A 21,170-nucleotide genomic window follows, 5' to 3' on the forward strand; every position below is an offset into this window, starting at 1 on the left:
AACAAACTGACCTGGAAGGCGGGCAGGGTGATGGACTGGGGGGTCATCCTACGTCTGAGCGCTGGGGCAGATTTAGGGCGGGGCCTCTTTACCTCAGGCTCCTCACCCCAGGTTCGACCAATGTCCTCGTCACATGACTTCCTCTGCGTCAGGACCTTCCCATCCAGGAAGTAGTGGTTCCCGTTCCTGTCCCTCTCTCGTTCCCCACTGCTCTCCCCCATAACCATGGCAACAGCCTCCTCTTTGCTCCCGTCGGAGGTAAGCGTGCAGTCGGAAGCAGAGCTGCTCTGCTGTTTGTGTTTGAATTTGAACGAATCGTTGCGGGTGGGCGGAGTCGGAGGTGTGGGTGTGGCCGTAGAGGAGGAGGAGAGAGACTCCATCTTGGAGGGCTGCGGGGAGTGGGCCACCAGCTGACTGGACGACAGGAACTCCATCTTGGAAGACTGGGGCGCCGTCTCAGGCCGTGGTTTGAAGGCATCCGGGTTGAAGATAGACTTCCTCTGTTTGGGCGACTTGAAGATGGACAGTTGGGTCGGAGTCATCGCTGTGGTCGTATCCACGGCGACGGACATCCCACCTACGATCACCTTGGGCCAGGTGCCACCACTTTGCTTCCTCTCCAGGGTGGTCTCCATGGTGATGCAGTCGGCAGGTTTAGAGGGGTCATAGGTGATGGGGGGTGGGGGTGCATTGGCGTAGGGGGACCCAGAGCAGCACTCCTGGAAGGCGCTGGGGCCGTAGCGGCCCGGGGGACCCAGACCGAGGTCAGAGGACGGCCGAAGGCTGGTTGAGTGGAGAGACACCATGGAAAAGGGCTTCCTGATGTCCCCGTACACCCCCATCCCCTCCTCAGGTTCACCTGCCCCACCCTTCCTCCTCTCTTCAGGGATGTTGACGTTACTACCCCCCCCTCCTGTGTCGGGGCAGAATATGTCTGTCTGCGTGGAGCTGTTGTGTTTGAGGCTGTTCCTGGAGAGCACCTCGGAGAGACGGCCGTTGGACGATGAGTCCCGCAGGCTCTCGAAGATGCTCTGGCCCGACGAACTGTGAGGAAAGAACTGGGGACATAAGAGGATAGAGGACAGAGAAAGAGGTGTGTTAGGAGTAGTGAACACATTTACTTTTCCCCTGAAAAAAAGTATTACACTATCCTGATATCTAGCCACTGCAGCGTAGCAGTGGAGGCTGCTGAGGGGCAGCTCATTACGGCTGGAACGGAGCAAATGGAATGGCAATAAACAATGTGTTTGATACCATTCCAATGATTCCACTCCAGCCATTACCTGCCTGTCCTCCCCAATGAAGGTGCCACTAACCTCCTGTGCAGTGACTTAGTATCTAAAGTGTTTGTTATTGAGAAATTCAAATGAGTACTAAAATTAGTACCCTCTGTAGCATTTCTCTGCATATATCAATGATGTTGCTCTTGCCGCGGGCGATTCCCTGATCCACCTCTACGCAGACGACACCATTCTGTATACTTCTGGCCCTTCCTTGGACACTGTGCTATCTAACCTCCAAACAAGCTTCAATGCCATACAACACTCCTTTCGTGGCCTCCAACTGCTCTTAAACGCTAGTAAAACCAAATGCATGCTTTTCAACCGTTCGCTGCCTGCACCTGCACGCCCGACTAGCATCACCACCCTGGATGGTTCCGACCTAGAATATGTGGACATCTATAAGTACCTAGGTGTCTGGCTAGACTGTAAACTCTCCTTCCAGACTCATATCAAACATCTCCAATCCAAAATCAAATCTAGAATCGGCTTTCTATTTCGCAACAAAGCCTCTTTCACTCACGCCGCCAAACTTACCCTAGTAAAACTGACTATCCTACCGATCCTCGACTTCGGCGATGTCATCTACAAAATGGCTTCCAATACTCTACTCAGCAAACTGGATGCAGTTTATCAGTGCCATCCATTTTGTTACTAAAGCACCTTATACCACCCACCACTGCGACCTGTATGCTCTAGTCGGCTGGCCCTTGCTACATATTCGTCGCCAGACCCACTGGCTCCAGGTCATCTACAAGTCCATGCTAGGTAAAGCTCCGCCTTATCTCAGTTCACTGGTCACGATGGCAACACCCACCCGTATCACACGCTCCAGCAGGTGTATCTCACTGATCATCCCTAAAGCCAACACCTCATTTGGCCGCCTTTCCTTCCAGTTTTCTGCTGCCTGTGACTGGAACGAATTGCAAAAATCGCTGAAGTTGGAAACTTTTATCTCCCTCACCAACTTTAAACATCTGCTATCTGAGCAGTTAACCGATTGCTGCAGCTGTACATAGTCTATCGGTAAATAGCCCACCCAATTTACCTACCTCATCCCCATACGGTTTTTATTTATTTACTTTTCGGCTCTTTTGCACACCAGTATCTCTACCTGCACATGACCATCTGATCATTTATCACTCCAGTGTTAATCTGCTAAATTGTAATTATTCGCCTACCTCCTCATGCCTTTTGCACACAATGTATATAGACTCTTTTGTTTAAATGTTTCTTTTTTAATTCTGTGTTATTGGCTTGTTTATTGTTTACTCCATGTGTAACTCTGTGTTGCTGTCTGTTCACACTGCTATGCTTTATCTTGGCCAGGTCGCAGTTGTAAATGAGAACTTGTTCTCAACTAGCCTACCTGGTTAAATAAAGGTGAAATAAATAAAATAAGGTTGTTGCAGACTCAAGGATAACTAAAATGCAAGGCCAGTTTGCGGTAAAGTTTAGATTAACCTTCAAGTCAAAGCCCTATCCTAAATGAGAACGTTATGTGGCACCACACTGGCTGGAGGAGAACTTTAAGCCACTGCGTATTGAAGGAGCTTAGTACAAGGGGCTAGTTTATATTCACCTTCATGAGAGAGAGGCTTAGAGAGTCCCTACAGTTCCTCAGCAAAGTCTCGCACTCCGTCACCGACTTGTTGTCCAGAGCGATGCCGTTGATCTGGGGAAAACAGAGGACACGCTCAGAAAAACACTACTCAAACTACACCTTTCTCAAACACACGTTCTCCTAGGTTGAGAATAAACCTAACCCTAAGAGATTCTCTGCCCCCGAAGAATAGTGCTAGAGACTGCATTCTGCCTTCCTTCCTGCTGCAGCGGCTCTTCTGTCAGAAACGCAGGCCAGCGGCTCTTCTGTCAGAAACGCAGGCCAGCGGCTCTTCTATCAGAAACGCAATTCCCACATTTCAATGAGAATAGGACTGAGGCGAATTATTAAAAAAATACTGTGGAGGGGAGAGGGGCGCAGGGAGGGAAAAGAGGACATTTGGTAATAAATGCAAGCCTGAGTCTTACCTAAAAAGAGGTCAGACTAGTGAATATTTAACACTACTGTTTGAAGCAGTTTATTCCATCTGTGGGACTGACAGCTTAGTCTGAGACATTGGAGTAATGAGCATTAGTATATGCGGATTGTGCACTGACTGCATGTCGCTCTAGGGTCAGCGCGTTCAAGTCCTTTCCCTACTAACATCATTAAACATCTACCGTATATGCGAAATATAACCTGCTACATTCATTAACAACTACAAGGACATCGTATAAGATGATACACAACCATGATTGACATCTGCAGGCATCTGATCCAACGGTCGCTAATCACTAACACTGAGCAGTCATCTCCCATATCAGCTAGCCTGACTTTACTATTTAAGGTGAGAGTATCAACTGGGTGTATCCCAAATGGCACCCTAAGCCCGATATAGTGCATTACTTTTGACCTTGGCCTAATGTGCTCTGGTTAAAAACAGTGCTGCATGTAGGGAGTAATAGGGTGCACTACTGGGACACAGCCCTGGTCTGCCATTAGAGGTGAGTGGAGAGACATTAAGCCCAGTAGCTTTATTAAGCAGTAGAGCTTCACCGTCAGGATCTGGAGGATTATGCTTTCTGCTGCATTTGGTGGATCATGATTAGAGAGCAGGTCATTCTGCTAGGTAGAGTGATGACTGGCTATGATTCTGTCTGCCACTAAGTCACTAGAGACATACATGGAACCGGGGTGAAATCAGGTGAAGGAAAAGGAGGAAGAGGTTGGAAGATAATGGATTAGAAGAACAGGAGGAGAAGAGGAGTAGAACAGGAGGAGTAGATGTAGATGTGGGAGGAGTAGATGTGGGAGGAGTAGACGTGGGAGGAGTAGACGTGGGAGGAGTAGACGTGGGAGGAGGTGGAGGATGAAAAGAGGTGTAGGAGAAGGACTCACAGCGATAAGTCTGTCTCCGACTGTCAGAGATCCCTCCCTGGCAGCAGGACTCCCCTGGACCAGGGCCGTCACAAACACGCCACTCTCCAGACCTATACCGCTGTCTGGATTAGAGAGAAGGATAGAGGACAAAGATATAAAAGCCATATCCACTAGATGGAATATTTTTAAAAGGGATGCATCATAAGGCAGAGTTCAATATGGAAGGTGCCAGAACACTCATTACCAACGTTAACTCTAAATAGAGTTTGTCAAAAAAGCTGGTACCTTTGTGTCCGATTAGGTTGATGTGTATGGGGGTGACCAGCCTCCCTCCCAGAGACTTCCTCCTGCGCACCACCATGTTGATCAGTCCGCCTCCATTAAGCACCGCGTTCACCACCTGCTTCCTGTCCTTATTGGTCAAATTCACATCATTTAACTTCAGCAGCCAATCGTTCACTCTGAAAAGCAGGAAGTGAAAACGTGTTATTGGAGATGAGGAAGGAACAGGTTGTGTTGAGTGATGTTAAAAGTAACAGATGGAAAAGTTTTTTTAAAATCTGAGAATTACCTTAACCTTCCATCTGCAATACTTCCTCTGTCAACTCTTGTTACAAATATTCCACAATCTCCTGGTAAATACGGATCATTTACCCCTTCTGCTATGTCAAACCCAAGTGCCTTCAAATCCATGTCATCCTGCAAGAAAACATCTAAGTTTAATACACTGGTTTTCTATACATCGGTTCAGAGACAATGTATTTACCAGGATTTGGAAATCAATTTATCAAATTATGAAATCAGTCAATCGAGCCATCAATACATCCACACATGGGCAAATAATAATTCAATTAAATCGATAAGAGTAGTTGATGTCTCTAAACTGACCCTGTCCTTCTCAAACTCCACCACCTCAGTCTCCCACTCCAGAGAGTCTGTGTCGATAGCCGAGTCATGGGAGCTGTGTGCCATCAGCTGACAGAACCTTGCCTCCTTGTCCAGCTGGCTCTCCATCTTCTCTCTGAACACAGTGACAAGACACAGGTCAGGAAGTGATATCACAAAGTATGTGAGGATGGCTGGGGGTTGTTTCGAAGCATCTGGAAGTTGGAGAATTTAGCATTTTTCAAACACCTGAAAAAGCTTTTTCCTCCAATCTAGATCTATAATCATTGTGCTACCTTCTATGTAAAAAATATGTCACATTTTCCAAATATCTAAGCCTACCTCTTGATCGGTCTGTGTCCTCCTGACTGGTGGTTCTTTATTAAACAAACTACATTTGCTTCTCTTGTAAAATCTAGGTAACACATTCAAAAGAAAGTGAGACTTACTCAGCAAATTTAGTTATTGCTAATTTTTCTAAAGTCTACCAACCTTGCCAGCAGGCAATCCAGCTAAGATTGAGTAGCTATCTTGTCTAAACTAACTTGATTGATAGCCTGAAATTGGTTCTTGGTAGCTAGTTATGAAGTTGGGAAAATATGTGGGCTAGATAAAGCCAACTTTAGAAAATTGCTAGGTGGCTAGTAGCACTACAAAAAAAAACAGGACAAGTCTGAGGGGGCAAGTGCCCCTGTGCCTCCTATGGGCATGACGCCTCTGCACACAAGTCATGAAGTGACATCCCAGAGCGGGCTAACATTAGCCACTAGCCATGCAAAACGAGTGTTGGCAGTGGTGAGCTGCAATTACAAGGAGGTGTGATGTGAACAACCAATCAGATTACCCACATGATCTCTGTGTAGTAGGCTACCAGAGTTGTTCAACCTTTGCTTAGTATTAGCGCGCTAAAGTAGCTAGCTGACTGTGCTGTTGTGATAATTTCCATCTGATTGGAGCCTTCCTCCCAATCCCTCTGAAGGGTATCGCTCCTTGGCCCTTCTTTGGTAGCCAACTCAGCTGTCAATCGGTAAGTCTCTGCTCTCTCTTTTTGTGTGTGTTCTGTAGGTTCCTGCCTGTGCTAGACTAGTTGGTGTTGTACTCTGGCCTACTACTTAGCCATGTTGACCATGGTTGGTTGGCTAGCTAGCTAGGCTGACGGGGACGGGGCAAGCGTCTGCAGGCTGACGGGGCTAGCGTCTGCAGGCTGACGGGGCTAGCGTCTGCAGGCTGACGGGGCTAGCGTCTGCAGGCTGACGGGGCTAGCGTCTGCAGGCTGACGGGGCTAGCGTCTGCAGGCTGACGGGGCTAGCGTCTGCAGGCTGACGGGGCTAGCGTCTGCAGGCTGACGGGGACGGGGCTAGCGTCTGTAGGAATTCTGATCGGAAAATAGAAAAGTGAGGTGTAACTTTGCATAGGGGATTTTGATGCGTATAATAACGCAAATCCATACATTCATTGTAGTTGCGTTTATGCTACCTACCATTTAAAGATGCTGCAAGTCCAGCAAGTCAAAAAAGCGGTAGCAAGATCATAGTGTATAGCAGTGTGTAAAAGAAAGTTAGAAGGAGAAACTGACCTACGGTGGCTGACTGTCACTAAGATACATTATGTCCTTATGAGGCAGGCCTAGAGGGGGTCGTTGACTTGAAAGTCTAAATCTTACTAGGAAGGAGGTCGACCTCTCAAAGTCACAAGAAACAGAAAGAATTTAAAATGACAGTCACACACTGACCAGTAGAGGGAGATGTTCACATCAATACAGAGGGGATGAGAAAGTTGAAAGTGCTTGTGTGTGTGTGTGTGTGTGTGTGTGTGTGTGTGTGTGTGTGTGTGTGTATAAAGACTCAGGGACCCACTTGAATTCTTTCAGTTCCCGTGACGAGTCGTTCTTCTGCTTCCTCATGTCGTCAAGGTTACGCAGGGCGTCGGCCAGATCGCTGACGGCCCGGTCCCTCTCCCTACGCAGGTTATCACACAGCGTCCTGGTGGGGCAGGATATGACATCGTCAAGCATCAGCACAGTTTAGTCTGTTAATATTCCTTGCTACCTTCTCAAAACGCATTGGGGAAGATCCGAGGCTCCCCCTCTCTGACCATTTACTCCAATGCGTTTTCAGAAGGGGGCAAGGAGAGAAGATACAAGGAATCGAATAAAGACTAATTAAGAGCGAGTCTACCCCACCTTTTCTTTTCCCTCTCTCCATCCTCCCTTCTCTCTCTCCCCTGTACTCACCGTATGCTCTCTCTCTCTGCCACTATTTTGTCTCTCTCCTGGAAGGCCCAGTCACGTCGACACTTGGCCACCTCAGCCTCCTGCGTGGCCTCTTTCAGCTCCTGGGACATGGCCTCATACTGCTTCCTCAACACCTCCATCTCCTTGTTGACACGCTCCATGTCCAGGGTGGCAGAATCTTGTTTCTGTCACACACACAAGAGACACACACACACAGGTGACACGCACACACACACAGGAGACACGGACACACACACAGGAGACGCACACACAGGAGACACACACACAGGAGACACACACACAGGAGACACGGACGCACACACAGGAGACACGGACGCACACACACACACAGGAGACACGGACGCACACACACACAGGAGACACGGACGCACACACACACAGGAGACACGGACGCACACACACACAGGAGACACGGACGCACACACACACAGGAGACACGGACGCACACACAGGAGACACGGACGCACACACAGGAGACACGGACACACACACAGGAGACACGAACGCACACACACACAGGAGACACGGACGCACACACACACAGGAGACACGGACGCACACACACACAGGAGACACGGACACACACACAGGAGACACGGACACACACACACACACACACACAGGAGACACGGACGCACACACAGGAGACACGGACGCACACACATGAGACACGGACGCACACACATGAGACACGGACGCACACACATGAGACACGGACGCACACACATGAGACACGGACACACAAGAGAAAAGCGGACACACAAGAGAAAAGCGGACACACAGGAGACGCGGACACAGGAGACGCGGACACAGGAGACGCGGACACAGGAGACGCGGACACAGGAGACGCGGACACAGGAGACGCGGACACAGGAGACGCGGACACAGGAGACGCACACACAGGAGACGCACACACAGGAGACGCACACACAGGAGACGCACACACAGGAGACACACACACAGGAGACGCGGACGCACACACAGGAGACACGGACGCACACACAGGAGACACGGACGCACACACACACACAGGAGACACGGACGCACACACACACAGGAGACACGGACGCACACACACACAGGAGACACGGACGCACACACACACAGGAGACACGGACGCACACACACACAGGAGACACGGACGCACACACAGGAGACACGGACGCACACACAGGAGACACGGACACACACACAGGAGACACGAACGCACACACACACAGGAGACACGGACGCACACACACACAGGAGACACGGACGCACACACACACAGGAGACACGGACACACACACAGGAGACACGGACACACACACACACACACACACACACAGGAGACACGGACGCACACACAGGAGACACGGACGCACACACATGAGACACGGACGCACACACATGAGACACGGACGCACACACATGAGACACGGACGCACACACATGAGACACGGACACACAAGAGAAAAGCGGACACACAAGAGAAAAGCGGACACACAGGAGACGCGGACACAGGAGACGCGGACACAGGAGACGCGGACACAGGAGACGCGGACACAGGAGACGCGGACACAGGAGACGCGGACACAGGAGACGCGGACACAGGAGACGCGGACACAGGAGACGCACACACAGGAGACGCACACACAGGAGACGCACACACAGGAGACGCACACACAGGAGAAAAGCGGACACACAGGAGACACGGACACAAGAGAAAAGCGGACACAGGAGAAAAGCGGACACACAGGAGACACGGACACAAGAGAAAAGCGGACACACAGGAGACGCGGACACGCACACACAGGAGACACGGACACAGGAGAAAAGCGGACACACAGGAGACACGGACACAAGAGAAAAGCGGACACACAGGAGACGCGGACACGCACACACAGGAGACGCGGACACGCACACACAGGAGACACGGACACGCACACAGGAGACACGGACACAGGAGAAAAGCGGACACACAGGAGACACGGACACAAGAGAAAAGCGGACACACAGGAGACATGGACACAAGAGAAAAGCGGACACACAGGAGACACAGACACGCACACAGGAGACACGGACACAGGAGAAAAGCGGACACACAGGAGACACGGACACAAGAGAAAAGTGGACACATAGGAGACACAGTTAGTCAGTCACTTTCAGTAGATGCAACAAATTTCCAGAAACTTTCCAAAGGTTCCCAGGTTTCTCAGTAATCCCAGTTGGAGAATTCCCACAATCAGAAGGAAATAACCAGAGAGGAAATCCTCCAACTGGTATTTCTAATACAATATTTTAAAGGTGAACTCAGCGATACGACGTAGATATAGAAAGTAAACAGCATAGTGGGTCAATTTAGAGGGTTGAAGCGAGGCTCAACTTCTCCGTCGTTTCTCCTGGCGTCCACACTGTGACAGCATGACGCGAACATGTGCAGATACTGTGTGAGAGCGAAGTCTTGCATCTCGCTCATCTCAATATCTCCAGTGCTGCTCGTGGCAATGTCATTTTGCTTAGTCGGCATCCCAACTTTTTAAAATGTATTTTACCTTTATTTAACTAGGCAAGTCAGTTCAATGACGGCCTAGGAACAGTGGGTTGACTGCCTTGTTCAGGGGCAGAACGACAGATTTGTGCCTTGCCAGCTCGGGGATTTGATCTTGCAACCTTTCGGTTACTAGTCCAACGCTCTAACCACTAGGCTACGCTGCGCAGTGTAAACCGTAGTAGGAGGGCCATCTAGTGGTCTGAACAGGAAAGTTTCAGCAGCAGCATTAATCTAGGGGACTAAATCCGTTTTAGGATCATTCCACTGACATAATCCAATGGTTGACAGTTTATGGGATACTCCAAGCTCCATCATGTGTCTGACCTGTGGATGGGAGCTGTCACTTCATCATGTGTCTAACCTGTGGATGGGAGCTGTCACTTCATCATGTGTCTAACCTGTGGATGGGAGCTGTCACTTCATGTGTCTGTCACTTTTTGACAGGCAACAGGGATGGTGTTGATAACTGGGTAGATTGTATTTTTTTCTTTATTAAAATTGACGGTGTTTAGGAAAACATTTGTGTGTGTGTGTGTGTGTGTGTGTGTGTGTGTGTGTGTGTGTGTGTGTGTGTACACAAGAAAAATTATAAGAACCCTTTGGAAATACCTGGATTTCTGCATAAATTGATCATAAAAGTTGATCTGATCTTCGTCTAGGTCACAACAATAGACTAAACAGTCCACTTAAACCAATAAACAATGTTCATGTCTTTATTGAACACACTATGTAAACATAGGGTGGGAAAGTACTGCATGTCAACCCTTGGATTTAATAACTGGTTGACCCTCCTTTGGCAGCAATAACCGCAAACAAACATTTTCTGTAGTTGCGGATCAGACCTGCACAATGGTCAGGATGAATTTTGGACCATTCCTCTTTACAAAACTGTTTCAGTTCAGCAATATTCTTGGGATGTCTTGTGTGAACTTCTCTGTTGAGAAGTGCCACAGCATCTCAATTGGGTTAAGGTCAGGGCTCTGACTGGGCCACTCCAGAAGGCACATTTTCTTCCGTTGAAGCCATTCTGTTGTTCATTTACTTCAGTGTTTTGGGTCGTTTTCCTGTTGCATCACCCAACTTCTGTTGAGCTTCAATTGGCAGACAGCTAGCCTAACATTTTCCTGCAAAACAATCCCGGAATACTGGCTTTCTAGGCAGAGTTGCAAAGAAAAAGCCATCTCGCAGACTGGCCAATAAAAATAAAAGATTAATAGTGGCAAAAGAAGACACTGGACAGAGGAACTCTGCCTAGAAGGCCAGCATCCCGGAGTTGCCTCTTCACTGTTGACGTTGAGACTGGTGTTTTGCGGGTACTATTTAATGAAGCTGCCAGTTGAGGACTTGTGAGGCGTCTTTCTCAAACTAGACATTCTAATGTACTTGTCCTCTTGCTCAGTTGTGCACCGGGGCCTCCCACTCTTTCTATTCTGGTTAGAGCCCGTTTGCGCTGTTCTGTGAAGGGAGTAGTACACATCGTAGTACGAGATCTTCAGTTTCTTGGCAATTTCTCGCATGGAATAGCCTTCATTTCTCAGAACAAGAAGACTGAGTTTCAGAGGGAAGTTATTAGTTTCTAGCTATTTTGAGCCTGGAATCGAACCCACAAATGCTGATGCTCCAGATACTCAACTAGTCTAAATGACAGTTTTATTGCTTCTTTAATCAGGACAACAGTTTTCAGCTGTGCTAACATAATTGCAAAAGCATTTTCTAATGATCAACTAGCCTTTTAAAATGATAAACTTGGATTAGCTAACACAACGTGCCAATGGAACACAGGAGTGATGGTTGCTGATAAATGGTCCTCTGTACGCCTATGTAGATATTCCATTAAAACAACTCTGCCGTTTCCATCTACAATAGTCATTTACAACATTAACAATGTCTACACTGTATTTTTGAACAATTTGATGTTATTTTAATGGACACCTTTTTTTGCAAAAACAAGGACATTTCTAAGTTACCCCAAACTTTTGAATGGTAGTGTATATTTATTTTGAAATACAGGTGTATTCTATCTGTAAGGTGTATGTGTGTTGTTCCCAGGTGCGAGTGTGTTGTTCCCAGGTGCGAGTGTGTTACCTGTCTAGCAAGGTAATACTCTCTCAGTAGCTGATCTCCATGTATGACAACCTTTGTCCTCTCTCTAATACAGGTGTGTGTGTTACCTGTCTAGCCTGGTAGTATTCTCTCAGAAGCTGTTCTTTCTGTATGATAGCCTCTGTCCTCTCCTTGCGGGCCACGTCTCTCTCCTCCCGGACTGTCTCAATGTCTTTACAGGCCTGGCTCAACTCCTTCTGGGCCTCAGCCTTGTCCTTCACCTCGTGGCAGTACTTCTCCAACAGCTCATTCCTCTCACAGATTGCTCTGTCCCGGTCCACCAACGATGAGTTCAGCTCCTAAAAACAAAAATTTCAATCAGATTTAACGCCATAACACAATCACAAAATCTCTTGGTTGATCCGGCAGCGACAAATTAAGCTAATTGGCAGTGGTCTGAGAGCCTTGTAACCAACAAAGTGTTAAACAAATAAAAATCCTTAAAATAGCCACTGTAAGAATATGTTTAACGTAAATGCACAACGCAGAGGACTAGAATTAATGATCAATGGAAACAGTGTTTTTTGGTAGTAGTGCATCAATGGAAATAGTTGGTTTTCAGTTCAACATCTGTTCGTAATGTCAGTCCTTAACTCATTGGTCCAACCTGAAATAAGATGTTATTTGGCCATTGGCCCAGTTTTATTGCAAGGAATTCTAATTGGTCAACCACAAGCTAGGGCTGGGTTATAAACTACATCCTGTCCCTTTGTTCTGTGGAGAAACACTGAGGCCATGGAAGCATGTACACACACACACACGTCCCTGCATGATTTGTCCCACTTTGAATAAGAATAAACATATTTCCCTCTCCCTGATTTGTTTTGGGGTCTGTGTTATTGAAGAATAACATCAACTGCTAACATTTGGTGCCGTGACCCGAAATGAATTGGTCTAAACAACAACAAGAAAAACTAAACTGTGTGTTGATCCAGAAGAAAGGGGAGTCAACTCTTAATCTCCTGATTGATGGCATAGGTGCTGGGTAAGTCCAGACCAATATAATTTAAAAAATATATATTTTTAAATCTGGTTAAAATTAGTGCATATAATGAGTGATACGTATCTGTGATGTATAAGGTCCTTTGTTCTCTATTAAAAAAGTTAGAGTCCTTTCTTTTTGTGAAACCTTCTTGTTAGAAGAAGTGAGCTGTGAGCTGCTAGTTGAGTAGCAATTTTTACATGGGTGGTTAATGTAATCCTTCAACAAGCTTTTTGAAGTGAACATAAGTTATGGGTAGCCAGGCCCTACAGAAACGTGTTCCAGAAGAAGTTTTGTGTTCTAGAAGAGGTTTGAGTCCTTGAAAGGGGTTACACACACACTTTGGGGTTAAATAAATAATTTCATTTTTATTTCACCTTTATTTAACCAGGTAGGCCAGTTGAGAACAAGTTCTCATTTACAACTGCGACCTGGCCAATATAAAGCAAAGCAGTGCGACACAAACAACAACAGAGTTACACATGGGATAAACAAACATACAGTCAATAACATAATAGAAAATCTGTATATGGTGTGTGCAGATGAAGTAAGGAGGTAAGGCAATAAATAGGCCATAGGGTCAAAGTAATTACAATTTAGCAATTAACACGGGAGTGATAGATGTGCAGATGAGGATGTGCAAGTAGAAATGCCTGTGTGCAAAAGAGCAGAAAAAAACTTTTTAAAAAATATGGGGATGAGGTAGGTAGTTGGTTGGATGGGCTATTTACAGATTGGTGGGCGGAGATGGGAGGGTAATCAGTGCTGATGGGGCACACCTGTGACAGCTCAGCTGTGGCATAAAACCACTGGTTCCCCATTCAGCAAGAGATTCCTCTCCATGCATTTGGTTGTTTCGTTGTGGCTTTGGCAGTTGACACCCAATTTACTGACCATCATGCCTCACCTGATTACTGTGTTTACTTTATTTATAGAATAAATTCCTTTTGTTATTCCTTTACTGTGTGTGGTTTCCCATTACTTGTTACAATCTTGTGCCAGGCAACAAGTGAGTTACTCCCTGGAATTGCATTTGTTTAGTAGCATTTTCTAACTGGTTAATGTGGTATTTCAAAGTAAAGTGCTTTGTGATTATTGTTTGGCTAACCCTTTATCTATGGGGTTGTGTTGTGGGCACTACTTTGATTGGAAGTTATATACTAAGGTACAAAGTATGTGACAATTGGATACTGCCAGTTGCTACTTTCTTTGGTTACACACCTGTGGTTGGTGTTGGTGTGGAAGTAGTGTTAGTTTGTGCTGCAGTTGAGAGAGGATCACAGTTTACCTCCATCCCCTGTTCCGGTTGGAGATCCTGCTTTGCTCATCGTTGGGACATCAGGTTAGTGTTTGTGCTGTGTTAGCAGTGGACGGACCACCTGGACTGGTCTTCTCCCCTGGTAGGTTTAGTGACATTATGATATGTTGGACAGTGTTAGCTCTTTGTTACTTTTGTTTGGCGACCGTGGCTGGAGCAGTTGTCTCGGGAGCACATCCGTGGCTCAGAGGGGTAACCAGCTTGCTGGGAGCTTCTTCTGTGACAGCAGGCTAAAGTACATAAATACCCACGCCAGTAACTGCATGAAGACTAGGGTTAAGATAGTAATAGGTCTTGAGGAAGCTCCATTTTTTTTCTCTTGTGTGGTTGACACTGTGCTTATATTTTCATGTGCCCAATTGGGGCGAGAGCAGGTTGTTGTTTGTCCATAGTTTGTTGACTGTTAGACTATGGCTAACATTGATGAATTATTCAAGTCCCGAGGGAGGAGCTTCTGGATTGCTATACTAAAGACCAATTGTTATGAATTGAGATTGACGATAAATGTCTGAAAGAGATGTTCAAGTCCATTCTAGAGGCCAACTTGATCGAATCCGGCATTCTAATGGAGTAATTTTCTCCTGGTTTGGCTACATTTTGGTCCACTACAAATGCCCCTAATCCGGTCTTATCTTCTGAAAAGCAAAAGGAACGGTTGTTGCTACAACTAGATCATGATAGGCTGAAACAGCAACAAGCCTTGGAAAAGGTGTTGGAGGTAGAAAGGCTTAAACAAGAACCTGAGTGTGCGAAACTGACACTGCAACAAGTCTGTTTTGATTTGGTCAGAGATGGTAAGCTCTCTGGCATGTCTCTTAATGACAGTTACGGTGATAACTCCGGAGGTCGTGCTCAACTTGGCTGGAAACTTGAGGCTCCTGGCAAAATTCAGTGAAAAGGAACCCAATATATATTTTTTTCACTGTTTGAAAGGGTAGCAGATTAAAGGAATTGGCCTGACTCCGACCGTACGTTGATGTTGCAATGTGTGCTAACTGGGGAAGCACAAGAGGCCTACTCGGCTCTTTACTTTGCTGACAGCCAAAACTATGGCAAAGTTAAAGATGCTGTGTTGCACACCTATGAGTTAGTTCCTGAAGCGTATCACCAGCGGTTTAGAACCTGGAAAAAAGGTGACAGACCTACGGAGGCTGCCGTTTTGGATGAGGAATATGTGCTGACGCATTAAGGTCACTTCGGGGAACCCCTTCTTTGCAGTGATGGTCCCAGGGAGAGTTTTGGGACAATTCTTTACTACTGGGCCTAATCTTGTCTTAAGGGTTGAATGTGGTTCCCATGTGAAATCCGACCATGGCAAAATCTGCCATTTCTGCCGTGGTAAAGGTCATTGAAAAAATGAATGCCCTGTCCTTAGAGTTAAAGCTAGGCCTTCTGGGGTTAATGCGCCCGTTCGGCCTACCACATTGCGGCACCTGCTTTCAATTGTTTCACCTCAAGACCAGTTAAAAAAACCATTGGGTATGGTTGACAGTGCATCCATCTATTCACTCTTCATTACGGAGGGTTACGTATCCTTGATGCGTAACCAAGGATGGTCCCAGTTAACGTCCTGCAAGACACTGGTGCTTCAGTCTAACTCTTCAGTCAGTGCTCCCTTTCTCTCCAGAGACAGATACAGGGCAGTGTCTTGATCCGAGGGATAGGTTTGCATATCGTCTGTCCCTTTACACAAACCTGTGCTCTCCACAGATCTGGTACAAGGTGAGGTCATCATAGGAGTGTGTCCCTCATTGCCTGTCGAAGGAGTGGCAGTGATTCTAGGAAATTACCTTGCAGGTGGGCGGGTCTGGTGAGAAAAATAACCACCTCCCGTGGTTTTCATGCCTTCTGCCCATCTCAGAGAGGTGCTGGATGAAAGTGCTGAGTTTCCCCAAAGTGTTTACTGCTTGTGCCATGACTCGTGCAATGAACCACGCTGATTCCGTGTCGGAGTCTGGTGTAGGGACCAGCGAGGTGGCGGACTATTCTCTAACTTGTGGACCAGACCTTCCTTTCTGTTTCCCGTAGTGACCTGGTAGCAGAACAGCATGCTGACCCTACTCTGAAATTATTGTTTGAGCAGGTCCTCCCGGCTGATGATGTTCCAAGTGTAGTACAGCGATACTACTTACAGGATCAAATTGTTGGTGAGGAAATGGCTGCCTCATGGTTACCATTTTTTGGGTGACCCTGTCATTCAAAATTGTGGTACCATATACCTTCCGTGATTTGGTTTTGCAGACCTCATGGGGATATTGCTGGTTGTTTGGGTGTTCGGAAGACCTATGACCGTATTGTGTGTGATTTCTTTTGGCCTTGGCTGAAAAGAGATGTGTCAGCATTTATCAAACTTTGCCAGTTGACTGGGAAGCCTAACCAGACGTTAAAGCCAGAACCTTTGTACCCAATACCAGTAGTAAGCCAACCCTTTGAGCATTTAACTATTGATTGTGTTGGCCCATTGCCTTGTTCCAAAGCCGGTTATATTAACATGCTTACGGTGATGTGCCCAGTGACCCATTATCCCGCTGCTTATCCTCTCCATACCATAACAACTAAGTCTATTGTTAGGGCATTGACTCGGTTTATTTCTGTTTTCAGAATATCCCAAATTATTAAAAGTGATCAAGGTTCCAATTACACGTTTGCACAGGTGTTAAGCCAACTTCGCATCAGACAATCTTGCGACCGCATATCATGCACAGTGTCAGGGAGCCCTGGAGCAGTTCCATCAGACCTTGAAGTTGTTGTTGCGTGCTTACTGCACTGAGTTGTACCGAGACTGGGAGGAGGGGTTGCCTTGGTTGATGCTTGCAGCTAGAGGTTTTACAGGAAAGCACAGGGTTTAGCCTTGACGACCTAGTCGCTTAGCCCAGATGGTGTCCTAGAAGGATGGTTAACTTCTCTTGGGTAGGGGCTGCATTCGGAATTTTGGATGAAAAGCATGCCCAAATTAAACGGCCTGCTACTCGGGTCCAGACGATATGATAGGCATATAACTGGTAGATTTGGATAGAAAACACTCAAAAGTTTCCAAAACTGTTAAAATAGTGGCTGTGAGTATAACAGTACTGATTTGGCAGGCAAAAACCTGAGACAAATCCATTCAGGAAGTCATTTTTTTTGTGTGTTGGTTTTGTAGTTTTCTATTCAATGCCATTACAGTATCCATTGATTTAGGACTCAAATTGCAGTTCCTATGCCTTCCACTAGATGTCAGTCTTTAGAAATTGTTTCAGGCTTGTATTCTGATAAATGAGGGAGTAAGACCAGTCTGAATGAGTGGACCTGACGTGTCAGAGCTTTTTCATGCGCAATCCGGAGAGAGTGCCTTTGTTTACCTTTTATATTGACAACGTTATTGTCCGGTTGAAATATTATAGATTTAGGCTAAAAACAAACAACTTCAGGATTAAATATAAACAACCTGAGGATTGAATATAAACATCGTTTGACATGTTTCCATGAACTTCACGGATAAAATCAGGATTTTTTTGTCTGCCTGTTTTGACTGCGTTTGAGCCTGTGGATAACTGAAGAAAACTCGAACAAAACGGAGGTTTTTGGATATAAAGAGACTTTATCGAAGTGCCACCATATGAAGATCATCAAAGTTAAGGGATTAATTTTTATCTCTATTTCTGACTTGTGTTACTGTTTGTAATGGTTTGTCTGCTGGGCTATGTTCTCAAATAATTGTAAGGTTTGCTTTCGCCGTAAGGCATTTTTTAAATCTGACACAGTGGTTGGATTCACAAGAAGTTCATCTTTAAACCTGTGTAAAATATGTTTTGTTTTCTGAATTTTTATAATGACTATTTCTGTATTTGAATTTGGCGCTCTGCAATCTCACTGGATGTTGGCCAGGTGGGACGTCCCACATACCCTAGAGAGGTTAAAGAATTCAGAGTCTCTGGGTAGATTGGATACTCTGCTGGGACACTTGCCTGTTCCTTGTCGTGCCGAGCTCTGAATTTGGTCATGAGTTTCACTACTTTAATTACAGATATGCCTTCTCGTACCCATTTGGTAAATCATGATATTGACTTTGGTGATGCCACACTTATCCGGCAATGGTTTTACCGTGTGTCGTTAGAGAAACAAACATTTAAACTCAGATTCAGTATATGCTTATACAGTGCCTTGCGAAAGTATTCGGCCCCCTTGAACTTTGCGACCTTTTGCCACATTTCAGGCTTCAAACATAAAGATATAAAACTGTATTTTTTTGTGAAGAATCAACAACAAGTGGGACACAATCATGAAGTGGAACGACATTTATTGGATATTTCAAACTTTTTTAACAAATCAAAAACTTGGGCGTGCAAAATTATTCAGCCCCCTTAAGTTAATACTTTGTAGCGCCACCTTTTGCTGCGATTACAGCTGTAAGTCGCTTGGGGTATGTCTCTATCAGTTTTGCACATCGAGAGACTGAATTTTTTTCCCATTCCTCCTTGCAAAACAGCTCGAGCTCAGTGAGGTTGGATGGAGAGCATTTGTGAACAGCAGTTTTCAGTTCTTTCCACAGATTCTCGATTGGATTCAGGTCTGGACTTTGACTTGGCCATTCTAACACCTGAATATGTTTATTTTTGAACCATTCCATTGTAGATTTTGCTTTATGTTTTGGATCATTGGCTTGTTGGAAGACAAATCTCCGTCCCAGTCTCAGGTCTTTTGCAGACTCCATCAGGTTTTCTTCCAGAATGGTCCTGTATTTGGCTCCATCCATCTTCCCATCAATTTTAACCATCTTCCCTGTCCCTGCTGAAGAAAAGTAGGCCCAAACCATGATGCTGCCACCACCATGTTTGACAGTGAGGATGGTGTGTTCAGCTGTGTTGCTTTTACGCCAAACATAACGTTTTGCATTGTTGCCAAAAAGTTAAATTTTGGTTTCATCTGACCAGAGCACCTTCTTCCACATGTTTGGTGTGTCTCTCAGGTGGCTTGTGGCAAACTTTAAACAACACTTTATATAGATATCTTTAAGAAATGGCTTTCTTCTTGCCACTCTTCCATAAAGGCCAGATTTGTGCAATATACGACTGATTGTTGTCCTATGGACAGAGTCTCCCACCTCAGCTGTAGATCTCTGCAGTTCATCCAGAGTGATCATGGGCCTCTTGGTTGCATCTCTGATCAGTCTTCTCCTTGTATGAGCTGAAAGTTTAGAGGGACGGCCAGGTCTTGGTAGATTTGCAGTGGTCTGATACTCCTTCCATTTCAATATTATCGCTTGCACAGTGCTCCTTGAGATGTTTAAAGCTTGGGAAATCTTTTTGTATCCAAATCCGGCTTTAAACTTCTTCACAACAGTATCTCGGACCTGCCTGGTGTGTTCCTTGTTCTTCATGATGCTCTCTGCGCTTTTAACGGACCTCTGAGACTATCACAGTGCAGGTGCATTTATACGGAGACTTGATTACACACAGGTGGATTGTATTTATCATCATTAGTCATTTAGGTCAACATTGGATCATTCGATCGATCCTCACTGAACTTCTGGAGAGAGTTTGCTGCACTGAAAGTAAAGGGGCTGAATAATTTTGCACGCCCAAGTTTTCAGTTTTTGATTTGTTAAAAAAGTTAGAAATATCCAATAAATGTCGTTCCACTTCATGATTGTGTCCCACTTGTTGTTGATTCTTCACAAAAAAATACAGTTTTATATCTTTATGTTTGAAGCCTGAAATGTGGCAAAAGGTCGCAAAGTTCAAGGGGGCCGAATACTTTCGCAAGGCACTGTATATGCTTAATGAAATATTAAGGGGCGGACAATGTTTTTGCCGGATGCGTTGTCCCGTGTGCCTTCTCCTTAGCCATCCTGTTTAATACGGTGTTGTCTGTTCTCCGACAATTTGGTCTCTCTCGGTCTCCCTCCTCCTTTTCTTAATTTGCATCCAGGCGCCATGGTTGCTGAAGCTGAAGCTGGAGGTGTGAGTTGAGTTAAGTGGTGGACCTAGGTGGTTGGCTGTCCAGGGAGTATATTTTTGTTTGCTTGTTTGTTAAAACATATTTGAATTTGTTTCAGGGACCTAGGAGGTCCCCGTTTTTATGGGTGGGGTGTAATCGCCCCTCTCTGCTCCGTCCAATGGGTTTTGCTACGCTTACTTCCTGCAGAAGATTGGTGGGCAGAGCTGGGAGGGTTGTCAGTGCTGATGGAGCACACCTGTGAAAGCTCAGCTGTTGCATAATGCCACTGTTTCCCCATTCAGCAAGAGATTCCTCTCTCCATGCATACCTTTGTAGTTGATACCTAATTTACTGACCGTCATGTATCATTGTTGCGAGTGTTTACCTTATTTATGGAATAAATTCATTTTGTTAATCCTTTACTCAGTGTGTGGTTTCTTATAATCTTGAGCCAGGTTTTAACAAGTCAAATGAAGGCGAGAGAAAAATATTCTGTCATTGTTGACAAAGATGGAATCTGTCTGATATACAAAAAGCTTGGGGAAAAATAAATAATGTCTCATTCGTTGACAAAGACTATCAAACTGCTTTAGCAGAAGAAAGAAAATGGGTTGAGAAATAGAGACATCAGCGATTGTAACGTTCTTTGTTTCACGGAAACATGGCTCACTTGTGACACGTCAGAGTCGGTACAGCCATCTGGCTTCTTCACGCATCGCGCCGACCGAAACAAACATCTCTCTGGTAAGAAGAAGGCGGTGTATGCCTTATGATTAACGAGACGTGGTGTGATCATAACATACAGGAACTCAAGTCCTTTTCTTCACCTGACCTAGAATTCCTTACAATCAAATGTCGACCGCATTATCTACCAAGAGAATTCTCTTCAATCATAATCACAGTTGTGTATATCCCGCCCCAATCAGACATTGACAGTCAAATTAATTTATTTCAGGGCCGTGTAAACTGGAAA

General features: G+C 45.7%; 1 protein-coding gene across 3 annotated transcripts in view; it reads right to left on the bottom strand.

Moving 5' to 3' along the window:
* Positions 1-21,170, bottom strand: part of LOC139413140 (disks large homolog 5-like) — a 100,922-nt gene that overhangs the window by 32,634 nt on the left and 47,118 nt on the right. For all 3 annotated transcript variants that reach the window (XM_071160240.1, XM_071160233.1, XM_071160248.1), the window contains 9 exons: positions 12,047-12,277; positions 7,322-7,506; positions 6,945-7,070; positions 5,092-5,224; positions 4,775-4,902; positions 4,489-4,664; positions 4,222-4,325; positions 2,863-2,955; positions 12-1,058 (listed from right to left, as the gene is read on the bottom strand). In XM_071160240.1, the coding sequence (XP_071016341.1) occupies positions 12-1,058; positions 2,863-2,955; positions 4,222-4,325; positions 4,489-4,664; positions 4,775-4,902; positions 5,092-5,224; positions 6,945-7,070; positions 7,322-7,506; positions 12,047-12,277 (2,223 nt within the window). The remainder of the gene's footprint in view (positions 1-11; positions 1,059-2,862; positions 2,956-4,221; positions 4,326-4,488; positions 4,665-4,774; positions 4,903-5,091; positions 5,225-6,944; positions 7,071-7,321; positions 7,507-12,046; positions 12,278-21,170) is intronic.

Source organism: Oncorhynchus clarkii, chromosome 1 (genome assembly GCF_045791955.1).
Source record: "Oncorhynchus clarkii lewisi isolate Uvic-CL-2024 chromosome 1, UVic_Ocla_1.0, whole genome shotgun sequence".
Taxonomy (NCBI): domain Eukaryota; kingdom Metazoa; phylum Chordata; class Actinopteri; order Salmoniformes; family Salmonidae; genus Oncorhynchus; species Oncorhynchus clarkii.